Source organism: Catharus ustulatus, chromosome 10, assembly GCF_009819885.2.
Source record: "Catharus ustulatus isolate bCatUst1 chromosome 10, bCatUst1.pri.v2, whole genome shotgun sequence".
NCBI lineage: Eukaryota > Metazoa > Chordata > Aves > Passeriformes > Turdidae > Catharus > Catharus ustulatus.
In genome coordinates, this window is record NC_046230.1 from 6,163,033 (window position 1) to 6,177,368 (window position 14,336).

General features: G+C 40.7%; 1 protein-coding gene across 6 annotated transcripts in view; it reads right to left on the bottom strand.

Moving 5' to 3' along the window:
• ARMC8 (armadillo repeat containing 8) overlaps positions 1-14,336 on the bottom strand; it is a 60,668-nt gene that overhangs the window by 20,719 nt on the left and 25,613 nt on the right. For 5 of the 6 annotated variants that reach the window (XM_033068766.1, XM_033068761.1, XM_033068765.1 and 2 more), the window contains 7 exons: positions 14,134-14,276; positions 13,937-14,034; positions 8,121-8,213; positions 4,626-4,685; positions 3,385-3,465; positions 2,002-2,077; positions 1,826-1,916 (listed from right to left, as the gene is read on the bottom strand). In XM_033068766.1, the coding sequence (XP_032924657.1) occupies positions 1,826-1,916; positions 2,002-2,077; positions 3,385-3,465; positions 4,626-4,685; positions 8,121-8,213; positions 13,937-14,034; positions 14,134-14,276 (642 nt within the window). The remainder of the gene's footprint in view (positions 1-1,825; positions 1,917-2,001; positions 2,078-3,384; positions 3,466-4,625; positions 4,686-8,120; positions 8,214-13,936; positions 14,035-14,133; positions 14,277-14,336) is intronic. The other variant, XM_033068762.1, reaches the window with a different exon arrangement.

Sequence of the window (14,336 nt, forward strand, 5' to 3'; positions counted from 1 at the left end):
GGGAAATAGGAATTCCTTAAAGTAGTCTTGCATGCCAGTCTGGATGCAAAGAGAAATTTTAGACAAGGTTAAAAGGAAAAAGCTGTTCTAGATCTGTATTCCAAGGAGTCTAATGATAAATCAGAGGAACTGCAGATTAACTGATTGAAGCTGGTAAGGTAAGAGTGAAATCTAATTTACAAGTGGAAAAAAAGGTGATCTGTGACAATTTCACCTACTATACTCATTAGGAAATAGGAAGAGAGAGTCTGACTTGGAGGCAACCAGGTAGGGGATGGACCTAGAGAAGAAAGACCTACAGAAGAAAAACCTGGACTCTGCAAACTCCAGGACTGCTGTAAAACTGAGAGCCTTAAGAAGGATGAGTGCCTGTGGACTAATTAGAAATTCAATCTGAAATTCAAGATATTGGTTTGTCTGCCATTTCCCTGCAATTTGCTTTTGCTGCTTTTCACCACATCACTTTCTTTCATGCTTTCAAAGAAAGCTGAGCCATCAAACAACAGTAAAAGATGAGTTGTGTACCCAGCTCCTTCAACCAGCAAAGAATACCAGTAGACCTGGGAATGCCATCTCAGAACAATTCTTTTAACTCCAGCCTGCCTTTATGTCTTTTCAACTGCTTTGTATCTCAAGACTAGTAAAATACACTCTTAAGTATATAATTCTCTATGTATTGTCTGACTTCTCAAAGAAACACATAGATCTTGAGACTGCTACAGTGCAACTAAATTTAACTTGCCTTTTTCACTAAGAATTGCCTAACAAAACCAGCAAAACCAGACTGGGCCAAATTGGGCCAATTGTGGTTGGAAGGGAGGCTGGGAGGTCCCAAGACATACCTCCTACATGGAGTGGGATCACCCAAGAGCCCCCGCATACACATGGACATCACTGGGACTGCTTTCATGAATGTTAGGGTATCACAACCTGGCAGCATGAGCAGAGAGTCACAGATCCTACCTACCCCACCTGTTCCTCATCTAGAATCAAGAGATTAGTACTGACACAAGTGGCTATGAAGTTTTTTGGTGGATTCAGAGAATTCACACCTCCTTGCCAAGAAAAGCCATCAAAAACTAAAAGAATAATCAAACAAAGCATCAGCAACCAAACTCCTGAGTTAAACTTCATTTTAGTTGTTTACAACAATGGATGATTTCATCTCTTTAGCCCCTGGCGTGATTTATTTCACTGCTATCCACACAAGAAAATGAAAAGGGTCCTAAATCCCAGCTTATGAAGTGAGCATAACCAGGGTGCTGCTATTATGGAACTGGGTCTCATCTTCCAGGAAGTCATTATGAATACGAACACACAAATGTGCCCACACCAGCAGGGAAAGCTGAAGTACAAAATTAATTAATAACATTAATTCTGCTGTATGAGCACATGAAGGCTGAAGAATAATCTGTTTTAAACAAAAGAGTTGGGTAGAGAGACTAACTCTGCTCTCCCATTATCTTGGTGCACAGTCTCCAGCACAGCACAGCCACCAAGGATGATAGTTCAGGACTGTGCTCTGCCTATCCAAAGCAAAACTTATAAAATCCAAGACACATGTGAAAACTCATATGGCTGAACACATTCCTCACAAAACTGCTGCCCAGCAATACTTCTCCCTGTTTATGTACAGCAAAGAGTGAAAGTTACATTACAAAATGGGGTGAGAGCCACTTGTTCAAGGATTCAGATAACGCAAACAGTATCTCTAATTATTCCTAAGATTTTACATCCCATGTTACTTTGGAACAAGGAAGAAGGGAGCAGTTGAACAGTAAGGATTAATCTCCCTGCCATTTCCCCAGTTCCTGAAGACAATTACCATTTGGCTGACGTGAGCTGCATTTCAATGGGCTTGTCCCTTTGTAACATCTTCACAAAAATCTGTGGTAACAATTCTCCATCAACAGACACTGCAAAGAGAGAGAGCTCCAAGTCAGTCTCATTCAGCCAGACAAAAAGTGAGCATCAAACCAGCAGCAGCAGCACTGCACTCACCATTGACCAGAGTCATGGATACCTGGGGGTTTTCAAAGGCTAGAACTGAGAAGCATTTCAGTGCCTGCATTCGGACCTGTGTAAAAACATAACAATATTAAATAATAACACTGACTTCAAAGCAAAACTGAGCTATACTGCTGGAGAGGCTTGTAGAAAACAGTGCTGGATAATCAACAAGAAATGGAGATGAAGATTAAAAGGCAGATGGAAACATCTAACTCACACCCTGACTTTAGTCATCTGTTGGAACTATCCTTCTGTAGGGGATATTGTAAACTCTGTGAAGAAAACCCACAACGTTAAAACTTGGGAACTGAACAGGAAATACTGGTCTTATCTGTAATGCCTCACAAATGTGCAAGAACAGAATAATAGCAGCATATAACAATAGTACTTTAACTTTTTAGGACTCATAAGTACTTTAGGGAATCAGAAATATGTACCCTTGAGATTCTTATTTCAGAATCGTTTAAAGTGGGCTTAATAAAATGTCTAAAGAGAACAATCCAGCCTCCATTAGTTTGGAAGTGATTCCAAACTAATCTTAAAACAAACATACACCGTAGGTTTTACTGCTATTACACAGCCTCAGGTAACACCTGGATGAAAAGAATGGACAAATTTCTTCATCTTGGCTCCTCCTTCTTCAGTTTTGATTTAATCAATGTTTCATGGTTGCCTAGTTTCTGAAATCTTTCTGGCTTCTTTTTTAACACAGGGAAGATGAACCATTATCATCTTCCCAGATCACATAACCTACATTAGTGCAGAAATTAGTCTTTGACTTGCCCTTCTACAGCTGCACATATTTAAACTGTGTGTGTGTCTTCTCAAGTGGAAGCACTGAGAAGGAGCTGACCCTCCTGGCCACCAAGTTACAGGTAGAGTGTGATGCTTGTCCTCTGAGGGGGTGTTTTCAGATGGCCCAGGGTGGACTTTCCAGCACATAACAGAGAAGGGAGCTGAGACTCAGGAATTGAGGGAACACAACACATGGGCAGCTGGTGGCCTCCACATATTCCACAACCATCTATTTTTACAGGTATGACTTCCTTTTTAGGACAGACCACATTTGCTTCTCTTCAGCTTAACTTCTTATTCTCATTTATTGTTTAACAAATTAGATCACTTGGGTTGCCAAGTGCCTATTCCTCTTTGGAGCAATGCTAGGTAGCCCTGTTTTCATTATTGCTGCTTTAACTTTACAGTCAATAGCTCTGGTTTTGATAGAATATGACAAGTGAAAGAAACTGTTATTCTACAAATATACATGGAACCTGTTTACAGCTTTGGTTTCACAGGCACAGACATGAGATTTGGAATCTCCATTTGAATTCCTTTCACAAACAGATGTTAAACAGAGTAGTTGTAATGTCTTACTTTGTTGGAGGTGGAGACCAACAGATGTGCGATGTTCTGAACAGCTCCATAGTTAAATAAGATTGTCTGGTGATCTGGACCCTTCAAAGGAAACATAACACAGGGTTTTTAAAACAGAGGTTTCCACTATCTGCAATTCAATGTTAAATATTTAAGATACATTTCCTAACATTTATTTTGTAATCAGCTGGCATAACATTTTTTTTTTTTAACATAAACAACTTCAAGTCATATTTTTATAGCATTTGTCCTTTTCTGGTAATTATTTCCACTCTCTCCTTCAATAGGCAATGACATTAGTTCTCACAAATGAAGAAACATGGACAGAGAACTTCTGCTTCTACTCTTCCTACTGGAAACAACTGAAAGCTCCTGATTTTCTCTACAAATCACATAAAAGATCACCAGTCACTAATGTCTTCTTCACTCTTGATACTAAGCATTTTTGACAATTCTAACTGCAGAAGGGAAGGGATTTCTTCTAAAACTGGTTCCAGACAGAGTGACAGTGCTTTGAAAGGAGATTAACACTTTCCTCCAATTTTTTATTATTTATTATTTTATTCAAGCATATTTGGCCATAAATCTGGCCAGCCATCACCTATTTACTGACTTCAAGATCTAAGTTGGCAATGGCTGATATGTCAGTATTTTTTCCAAAGCAGCCTTTGGAATTAAACACAAATACTAAATTTTGCAGGACAAAGGTCTCAGAACTTCTGTAGTTTGATGAGGTTGAAAAAACAACATGAAATCTCAATACCTGCAAGCCCTAAGCAGTCTCCTGCCAAAGCTGATCTGTGACCTGCAAACTTCTCTTTGAAAGTTTGTTCATAGCTCTGGTCATCTGTGCATTAAGCACAGGTCATGCACATTTAAATTCAGCTTATAGGATGCCACAGCATTTATCATCCCTCCATGCATTTCCTTGACTAATCTGCAAGCGAAGAAAGTCCCTTCCTTCATCTCTTCAAACCCAGCTGAATTTATGGCACCTCTTACACCCTGACAGGCATCAGTGACACATTATCTTCGAATCTGAGATACAGCTGAAATCAGATTCCTCTTGCAGTCAAAAGATTTTTAGAGTTATCTCTTACCTCTAAGAAAAAAGCATAAAATTACTTTCAGATGTAACATATCTGGTGCTTTAAGAGATGCTTCAGCTGCTACTGCCACCAAGAGCTTTCTACCAAAAAATGCAATTAAAACAGCATGGTTGAAGGAGGAAAACCACTTACATTGGCACACAGAAGTGGCTGAGGCAATGAGTTAAAGCCGCAGCTATGCCAGTGTTGGAGCTGAAGAACAGATATTGAAATACGTGAAAAAAATGAGTGAGTTTAAAGTAAAAGAAATCATACTGCCCTAGATTTAGTAATCCCCAAGTATTAGTGATTCCTCCATGGGATGCAGGTGGCAGATTCTGTGCAAGCAGGACAGATGCCTGTACAGAGGTGACACCTGGGTGTATCTGAGTTGCACAACTGGAAATATTTAATCTGTACATGCTGTGTTTGCACACACCAACCAGCACAACCAAGTAAGCATTAATACATAAAGAGGGACAGCTGCAAATACAAAGGTGAAAACTTGAGAATATGAATGAAGCATTTCCAAGCAGTTCAGGCCCCAGTTTAACAGCAAGGCTGCCTGGTTTTGTTCCACCTTGGTGCAGTGACAGTTCCACTCCTCTGACAGTGATCTTGTTCTCCAAATACAAATGACTGATACATTTCAGGAACAGACATCACTTCTTGCACAATTTTCCATCATAAAACACCAATTTTCAAGGAAACATTAGGGTAGCACCATGTAACAACTCATTCCACAATGACAAGCAGGTACCTAATTGCCTTTGTCCCTTGGGGCAGGGATGCAGCAGCAGCCTAAGGTCACCCAAGAGAAGGCCTGAGGGAAGCTGCCTGGACTACAGGCTTTATCCTGGACCCTTCCCAGACACAACTGATTTTCAGCTGGCAGTGACATTTTTACTGATATTTGAAAGTCATGACGTCTCTGTATAAGTTCCAGAAGTATTTTTTTAAATTATTCATACAACATGTGTTTCCAAACATGTACCTTACCTCTCTAGTTTGACCATTAAAACAGTAAATTCTACCTGCTCACACCACTTGCTCAGAAAACAAATGAACTGAGACTCTTAAAAAGTAAATTTTGACTTGTGTTTTTACATCACAGGTACACCAGCCTGATTTCAGTTTCCTTATTTGCTTCTACGCTGATAGAATCCTGGCCCTGTATGTTAAGAACTGTATCTGCTCCCCTGTAAATCAACACTTTCCCTTGCTCAGGATGGCTCTTCTCCAGGGGCAATGCTCCCCTGCCATTAATTTTAACTCTAATGGTGCAGGGACAAGCAGTAAAAGAGAGCAGCAAAAGCAAAAACCAGCAGCAATATGCTAGGAACCCAATGGATGGATTTCCTAGCTCTAGAGAACTGGTCTGAGCTTTCCAGGGAAACAGGAGAGAGAAAGGCAGAAACCTGAGAAGTCAACAAAAGATGCTGGAAAGGCAGAGAAAGAAATGGCTACATCAGATGTGAGCTGAGAACAGCGCAGGGACAAGGAGGCAGGAGCTGTGGTAAGTCACTATTACTTCAATTAATACATCTACTGAGATGGGGAAAAAGAAATAAAAGCATCAGTGCCTCTTGAACATATGCTAAGCCTTACCTAAATACAAAGGTTATGCTTCAGGAAAAAAAAGTAAGAAAGGCTCTCTCAGGGCCTTTTGGAGGAAGATAGTCTTCATTTAAAATGCAGGGAATAGTGAAACTTTCAGTATATATATATATATATATATATATATATATATATATATATGTATATTTACTTAATATTTAATTATAAGGATGTACTTTGCCTATTCACTGAAGGGAGAAAATCCCCTGCAAATTTGTCTTCATTGTATTAGATGTGTTTTGTTCTGTCTGAAAATACAATAATTGACATTATAAATGTGAAACCCCAAAACTAAACAAAATAGAAGGAAGCAGACATTTCAGATTTCTGCTGAACAGCTGCATTTGCCTGGGCAAGAGAATGAGTTCTTGATCAATTTAACATTTGTGATGATCTGTGTACTCAACTTCAAATATTTTTCTTTGTTATGCAGCTGTTTATTGTACAAATGCAACCATTTCCTAACACTCATACCCACCACCCTGTCTTCCTTCTGCAGCCTAGTTTCTCTCTGTTTACCCAGCCAACAACTTCTTTCCAAAAACCAGATTTTTTCCAGACATTCACTGTAAAATTTGAGAAAGATTTTGGGTGTGGAGGAGGCACTTAAAACAGAATGATGAGTTCAGAAGACCTTCCTCACTTGTGAAGTCACTGAACATTTGTGCTGTAAACATTTCAGATATGCAAGTCACCAGGACTTGCTGGAGCTGGAAGGAAATAACTCTTTTAAAAAAAAATGACAATAACTGCTTTCTGTTCTCTCTCAGCTAACAAGGCATATATTCCCAGAGCCAACCCTGACTGGATAAACTGACTCTTCTATCATCCTATAATTCCTCTTGGGTTATTTTTCTCCTAGGCTAACATGTCTGATTTTTTACCTGTTTGAGCTCCTCAGCCTGTTAAGGAGACTTTCAAGAGACACTTAAACAGGAGGTGCTTTTTTGTTCCTAAAATACCAACTTTTTTTCCACTATTAGGTATATATGTGCACTTCCATGGTCCAGTGTAGGATTTGGTCTACGTGTTTTCTTTAAACAGTTCCCTATATATTAGCAGCTGAATTCTATCTCTATATCCCACTAAATGGACTGTTTTCAGTCCTCAACTTCACTCAGCAGAAGAAATGCAATGGGATGAGTGTACATAAATAACAGTCAATGAAGAAGAATACAGATACTTAACAAAGGAATAATTCACAGCTCCAGAGGACTCATTGTAAGTGATAAGGTAGAAAGATATTTTTCAAGGTAAATACTTACAAATTCATAAACTTAGGGACTTTCTCCTTTGTTAGCACAAAATCTGTGATCCTTTAGTTTTAAACTGTTACTAAAAGGGAACAACACTGTAAAAAGCTCATTTCCTACTCTGAATTACTTTGATACAGTTATTGTATAACTGGTACACTAACTCCCAAAAAACTGCAACAATAAAAACCAGTGCTGTGTGGAAATTTGGAGTGGGGGAAGGGAAAGACAAAACTATGTTTGGGGTGGGGTTGTTGCTGGTTTTACATCAGTTTTCTCCTATCAACAGAACTGCATTACATAGCAGGAATGAACATGTATCTGGATGAACCTGTAATTGATAGAGTTCAGCTAAGAATAGCATTTCTTCTCCTCTTAACCAACAGCACCTCTTAGAGAACAGTCTCTGTGTTTAAAACAGGTGAAAACAGCTGCAAACAGCTGCACAGCCTCTCCAAAGAGATGCTCACACTATCCTGAGACTTTCAGATGAAAACTACAAGTGTTCCAAGATTTGTAGTGCTAAAAATGAAGACTGATACTTGCTCAGACTGCTGGCTTTGTTTAGCAGTCAAAGCCTATAAAACCCCTATATTTGCATATTTTCTAGTACTGCAGAGCAGCATATACTGACCCCAAAAAATCTGCAGCAAATGCAGAGCAGTACCAGTCCAGTCATTACAGGCCCAAAATTCCTGTTATAAAAGGCAGCACACACACACAGCTCTCACAGGGCAGAAACACAGGCTACACAGAGAACATGAATTGTCTTTCTTACTTTGCAGCAGTGGGAGAAGATCTGACATATGTACTCTTGTGTGTATCGAGACCTACTGAGCAGTCCCATGAGGTGGGAGATCACTGAAGAATCCTGCAAACAAGTGAGAAAAGAATAGTGTTAACACTGGATTTCAGCACAGCTTCTTTGCAGTTTGTCACTTAAAGGAGCACTCCTGATTCTGCACTCACTGTTCTCCCTTCCACAGAAACTTGCAAAACCATTAAAAGCAGTTCATTACAAGTTGAAGGCATGAGTGACAGTTCTGAGCTAAATGCCCACGGAAAAGAAATAAAAGGTCAGTGCAATTGGAATAAACAGGAATAACAGGAATAAAACTTCTGCAATTTGCCTCCAGAATATTTGGGACAAAACCAATAAAAGAATGGGGTGAAAAACATACCAAAATCAAACATGGCCACAGACAGGCATTAGGCCAGGAGTTGCCCTAGTGTTGTCTCACCACCAGTGTGGCTGACTTAGCTCTTCTCCCAGCTCTGAGTCCAAGGGAACAGGGAGGGAACACAGTGCCAGCCTGGACAGGGCACAGTCCCCTGAACTGATTAATGGAGAGTCACCATGTCCTTTGTCTTGCAGTCACACACTGTAGACACTGTCAGTGTGTGTGACACTAGTGACAGAGAATCCCAAATAAATCAGCACAGGAAAACACTTATACTCCAGTGGAAGGTTCCCTAAGCCAAGGCAGGGGGTTGGAATGAGATCATCTTTAAAGCCCCTTGCAACCCAAACTTGTCTATGATTCTGTGGCAAGTTCTCTTGTGCAAGTACATCCAGTTATTTACCTCTGTGATGAGTTAAAAAACTATAATGTTCCAAAGCTTTCAGTTACTTTTACCAGCATGTTTTAGTGGCAGGAACTATGCTGATATGAAAAGAAACAATAGGTATTTTAGTTTTGGAAAGGGGTAAACTAAATTACTCTCATGAGATAAAGGGAGCTGAGCAAAGGGAAGGATTGAGGGAGCTTTCCTTTCCAAAGCACATGTGCTTTATTGGCCTGAAAAATCTAAGTCAGACTCTGTTTTACCTGCACAATGAGCAATTATAATTCTCTGATTAAGAGAGAGGGGAATTGAAATTAGAGCAAAACCTTGTTGCACCTCTGCTCCTGTGACAGCACTGAAAGCACCCCCAGCCTGACTGTTCAGTGACTGTACCTGCAGACAGACACACTGGTTATGAATAGTTTTATTTCCCAATTACCTCTGTGACCCCAACAATGTCGTTGTACATATAAGAGTTAATGAATCCTTGAAAACAACACACTGACAGTCCCCTGAAATTCTGCCAATACACAAAAAAGTTTATTATTAGCTATTCTGGACTATACATTTAAGAAGCAATTCTTTATAGATATCTTTTATATACCTTCTCATTATGTTCTATCAAATCTGAGGTGTTGTGAGTATGAAAAGGCTAAAAACTCTTGAAAAGTTCCAAGAGTGCTTCCTTAATATGTTTGTAAGAAAACTGTTCAATCTACTCTACAATTCTGCTAAAATATCCAACTTGTAAAATAATTTTGGCATGTTGATCAGAAAAGAACCTAGAAAGAACAAAGGGATGTATGGACATAATTGACTTCCAACTGAAGGTGAATAGTGATTAGGTGTCAATGTGAGGCTACATAATTCAAATTTTATTCAGTATTGATTCCTAAGCAACACAGGATCCTCCCAGTAACCCTACAGAGACTGAGCCTACACTCATAAGCTACAGATAAAACGAGATTCACAAACTCATTAAAATGTTGTCTGCTAACAAAGTAGTTTCAAGCAACTTAGGACAAATACCTCAATATCACATATATTGTAACAAAATTATTGTACATACAAACAGAACTCAGAGAATTAACAGTTACATTTACCTGCTTAGATGCCAATAACTAAATTCTTCATATTATTTTTTAACACTACCAAAAAAATTGTGAAGACCTATTCTTAAAACATTTGTTTTTAATTGAGGGTTGCTATTCTTCTTCCCAAGTCAGAGAACTGAAATGCTTCTATCCATCCAAACAACTCGAATTCAAGCTCTAAAGGCTAGAATTGGTTCTTTTACAACTCTCATTTTTAGGAAGGAGTTTGGACAGGAGAATATTCAGCTTTGCTCCTGGCTCGGCCAGCACAAACAGTCAGAAGAAAAGAAGGAATAAAGCATGAGGGACTGACCCAGATTCCTTCCTTAGGAACTGTGGATTACTGAGCTGTGGTGAAGCAAGTGTACACTTGGCAGTGTGGGTTCATTGCTCATTAAACACCTGGTTATTAATCAGTGTAAGATACACTGATCCTCTCAGCTGCACCTCCTCCCCTTTACCAAGCCTGGCCAATACCAGGTGATGTCAGGTTTTCCATCCCAAACCTGCCCAGGAAGCAGGAATGCCTTTCACTCGTCATTTCTAGAGACTGAAACTTCTCAAACTGATTCCTCATTGTCTCAACAGGACAGTCATCCTGCTGCAGCACCTTCACTCTCCAAACTCCTGCAAGGACAGAACTCCCAGCAGGGAATGCACTTCCTCCTGCAAGGCCAGCACAGCAGCCACAAACAGGGAGTACCCACTGGAATTCTATCTGGGTCCCACTGAGGAAGAAAAATGGAATCACAACTGAGAGCATCTGTCAGGAAACATGCAGAATGCTTTCATGGGCTGGAAACATTTTCTACCACTAAATTCATTCTTTTGTTTTCAATAACTTAACAGGAGTTGAAGTATACAGGATCTTGGTCAATCTGGATTTGCCTTAGGGCTTCCATCTACTCATCAACCCAAAACACATCCAGATATGGTGAGCTGACTGGTTCACATGGACAATAATCTTGGAATTTAAAGAAGTCTGAACATATGCCTGCACCTCAACAGGTATCTTCCCCTGACTCCATGTCAGTCCTCATTTCCAAGTGCAGCATGGTCACTAAATGGGTCTTAGCAACAAAGACTGCACCCTGCCTGTGCAGGAAGCCTCCATTATCAAGGATTCCTCTGGCACAACAGGTATGGATACTTGGTGTCACAGCACAGCACCAGTCCCTAAAAACCTGCCCTTTCTGAGAGCTCAGTGTTCATCCAGCTCAATGGATGGATGAACATGCACATTTTCTCAGTACAAACCCTAAGTTCCTATAGGAAACTGCCCAAATGTTTACACCTCTGAAGAGCTATTTTATCCTTGGAACTGAACATAATTAATAATACAAAACAGTCAGCAGTTTATCCTTCAGGCTTCTGTCCATAAGGAAAGGCTCAAGAGGAAAGCTGTAGTTCTGACACCCAGCATTTCTGCTGGGAGAAATATTCTGGTTACTGTGGATCATGTGCACCTGTTAGAAACAGAAAGGAATGTTTTAAGCAGCTCTCTTTAAAACACTTGTATATCCTGGATTTTAACTGGGAAGTCTTCTGAAACCTCTAGAATGACTGCAACACTCTTGGAGATGTTAAGCTAACTCCTAACACCTTGTCTTGGAAACAGTCCTGCCCAAAGATCGAGAGAGCATCCTCTCTCTGCAGTCAAACCATGAAAAAATTCTGGGAAAGCTTCCATGTTAGATACAACTCAAGATCCAACTTTTCAGAAGTTTTTTCCAGAACTGCTAGACAGGAATGAAAAGCCATTGACAAACTTGGTCTCCTGCCTTTCAAAACAGGACCTGAAAAGGGCAGAACTTGAGAGACTTCAAATGCTGCAGCTATATAGAGAGGGTAACAGTCTCCTCAGAGCTGCTGGGACCAGAAACAAAGAGGGAGCAGGCTGGCTAAACGGGAACTTTGAACTCTTCCTGTTGTTCTCAGTGTTGGAATGTCTAGCATGAAGTGTTCATTAGGCCCATAATTACTTCTTTAATTGCAAAGCCAATGTCTCAACTGCTGCCTTGTGAAACACAGCCTGCAGCAGTGTGGGCTGGGGCTGTACCTTCCAAGAGATAAGAAAAACATCTTTTCAAAGGATCTTTATTCAGTACTTTTCAAAGCATGGCTTTGGGTATTCCCACAAGAGAAGGAAAAAAAATAGGATTTCCAGAAATAGGACTTTAAGCATAATCATAAAATACTTAACTTCAAGGTGTGTAACTGTAATGGGAAATGGGAAAATGGGTTTTACAGGTGAACTAAGGAGCAAAGACCCCTCACCAGATGATCATTTCCTGTAGTTATGGTTAATTCCAGGATATTCCATTTACCTGAAGGAGGACTGGGGGAGCAGTTGATGTCATTGCTCTGCAGCCAAGAAAGTAAAGCATGAAAAACCAAATTCAGTCTCTTGGGCATATTGTTCCCATGTTAATGCTAACAGTGGTTCTTTCCCATTCCTGCCCATACTCAACCCCTTCCTTTCCCTTCAAGACATGAAATCTCTCCTCCATATAGGAAGCAATTAAAATTCCCTATTGAGCACTGATCCCCAGGAAGAGATACGGATTGTTAATGGAGACAATCATCTTAAACCCCTCTCTGGATGCTGAGAGCAGCAAACAGATCCCTCTGCAGTTATCAACTCTTAGAGGCTGATTTGGAGGAATCTGGGAGCATGGAGTGAAGCCAAAGAAAGACACAAAGAGGAAGCCCTTGGGTCACTCTGGAGAGGTGCCTTTGGTGTTCACACATACAATATGCATTGAGGTTTTCCATGCTGAACAATCACCAAACACCTGGAAAAAGGCAGTGAACAGTGGAGGACAAAGCTGGCTGATTGTCTACATACACTAAATGAAAGCTGACTTCCTGAGATGGACTAACTGGCAGATGAATTTCAGAATAGGTGCATGGTAAGATTGAGTCCATAGAAAACAAGAAGCTTGCATACCTGCATCTGGAAAAAGGAATAGAGAACAAAACAGACATTGCAGCAGCGTGTAACAACAAGACAAAAAAACATGAAGAAAATCTGTTGACTATTAACAGCTGAACTGTAGAGAAAGTGTGACATGAGAGGCCAGTTGAGCCCTGTTTCCCCAGCAAGCAACAGCTCCCTATGAGCGGGACCAGAGTGGTTCTCATTGTGGGCACCTAGTTACTCTCAGAAGCTGGAGCTGCTCTGTGACCTCCCCCAGACTGAGGCAATGTTCCTATTTTCTGTGCAGGAAGAGATTGCTGGTCCTCTACAGCTTTCATTCCATGGCTCACCTTACCCCTTACACTGGGACAAAGGAAACAGCTAAATTCTCCTTGCTCCTCCTTCCCAAGAAGGGGCTGTGCCTGGGTTTGGGCAAACCCCAGAGACAGCAGTACCTTCAGAGAGGGCTCTGCCCACTCACCTAACCAGGGCCAGCACCAGCAGCCCTGCTGGCACATGCCCCAGGACAAACTCAGGATTACAGCAACTGGAGAGGCACATTTTCTATCCTCCTGTCACTTAAATGCAAATCACACATGTACCAGCTAGGAGCAGAGACATTTTTGAGGTGAAGCTCTTCCACTGGAAGTACAAAAAGTGAGCAAGCATCTGGAGAGGGAGGACAATGTTGCATAAAACTTCCAGAAAGTAACTGTTGCCAGCATAGCTCTGATAACAGCACCTCTAAATACCATTTAGAGACAGTTTTTCCTCCTTAAGATTGCACGCAAGTCTGAACATGTAGGAGTTTTCTTTATCAGTGGGCTACCTTGGTGACCAGCTCATATCAAACCAGCCATAAATGCTAGGGGTGCCAAATACCTCAAAGGTAGGTGAGAAGTGTTAACGCTGGTGCTCAAACAAGGCCTTGTTACTACTTCAGACAACAAGATTTTTTCACTCCCACCCTCTCTATAGCCTTTAAAAAGACATAATAATCTGCTTACAACTTACTGTGTACAGCAGATCCTCTGGAGTTACAGGGCTGATGAAAATGGTACGGAGACATCGCAGGCAAGCTTCAATAAACTTCAAATCTGGCGATAGCAATCCTACAAATACGGGCAAAGCAACCATTCAGTCTCATTATCTTTGTTTCTTCTGGTACTTTAGGAACATTTACTAACACAGATCCATGAAGGGAGGAGTACCTTGCAATAAGGCTGGGATAATATGGCAGTCTAGGAGGGATTTGACATTGTTCTCTGTCCCCATGGCAAGGCTGCCCAGGACCACTGCACATTCTGTTCTCAGCTCTGTGCTTGAGCTCTCTTGCTGGAGTAAATACAGCAACCTGCAAACACAAGTATTTTTAGAGGAAAATTCATATGGAAGAGAAAATTTCAGTCTAAAA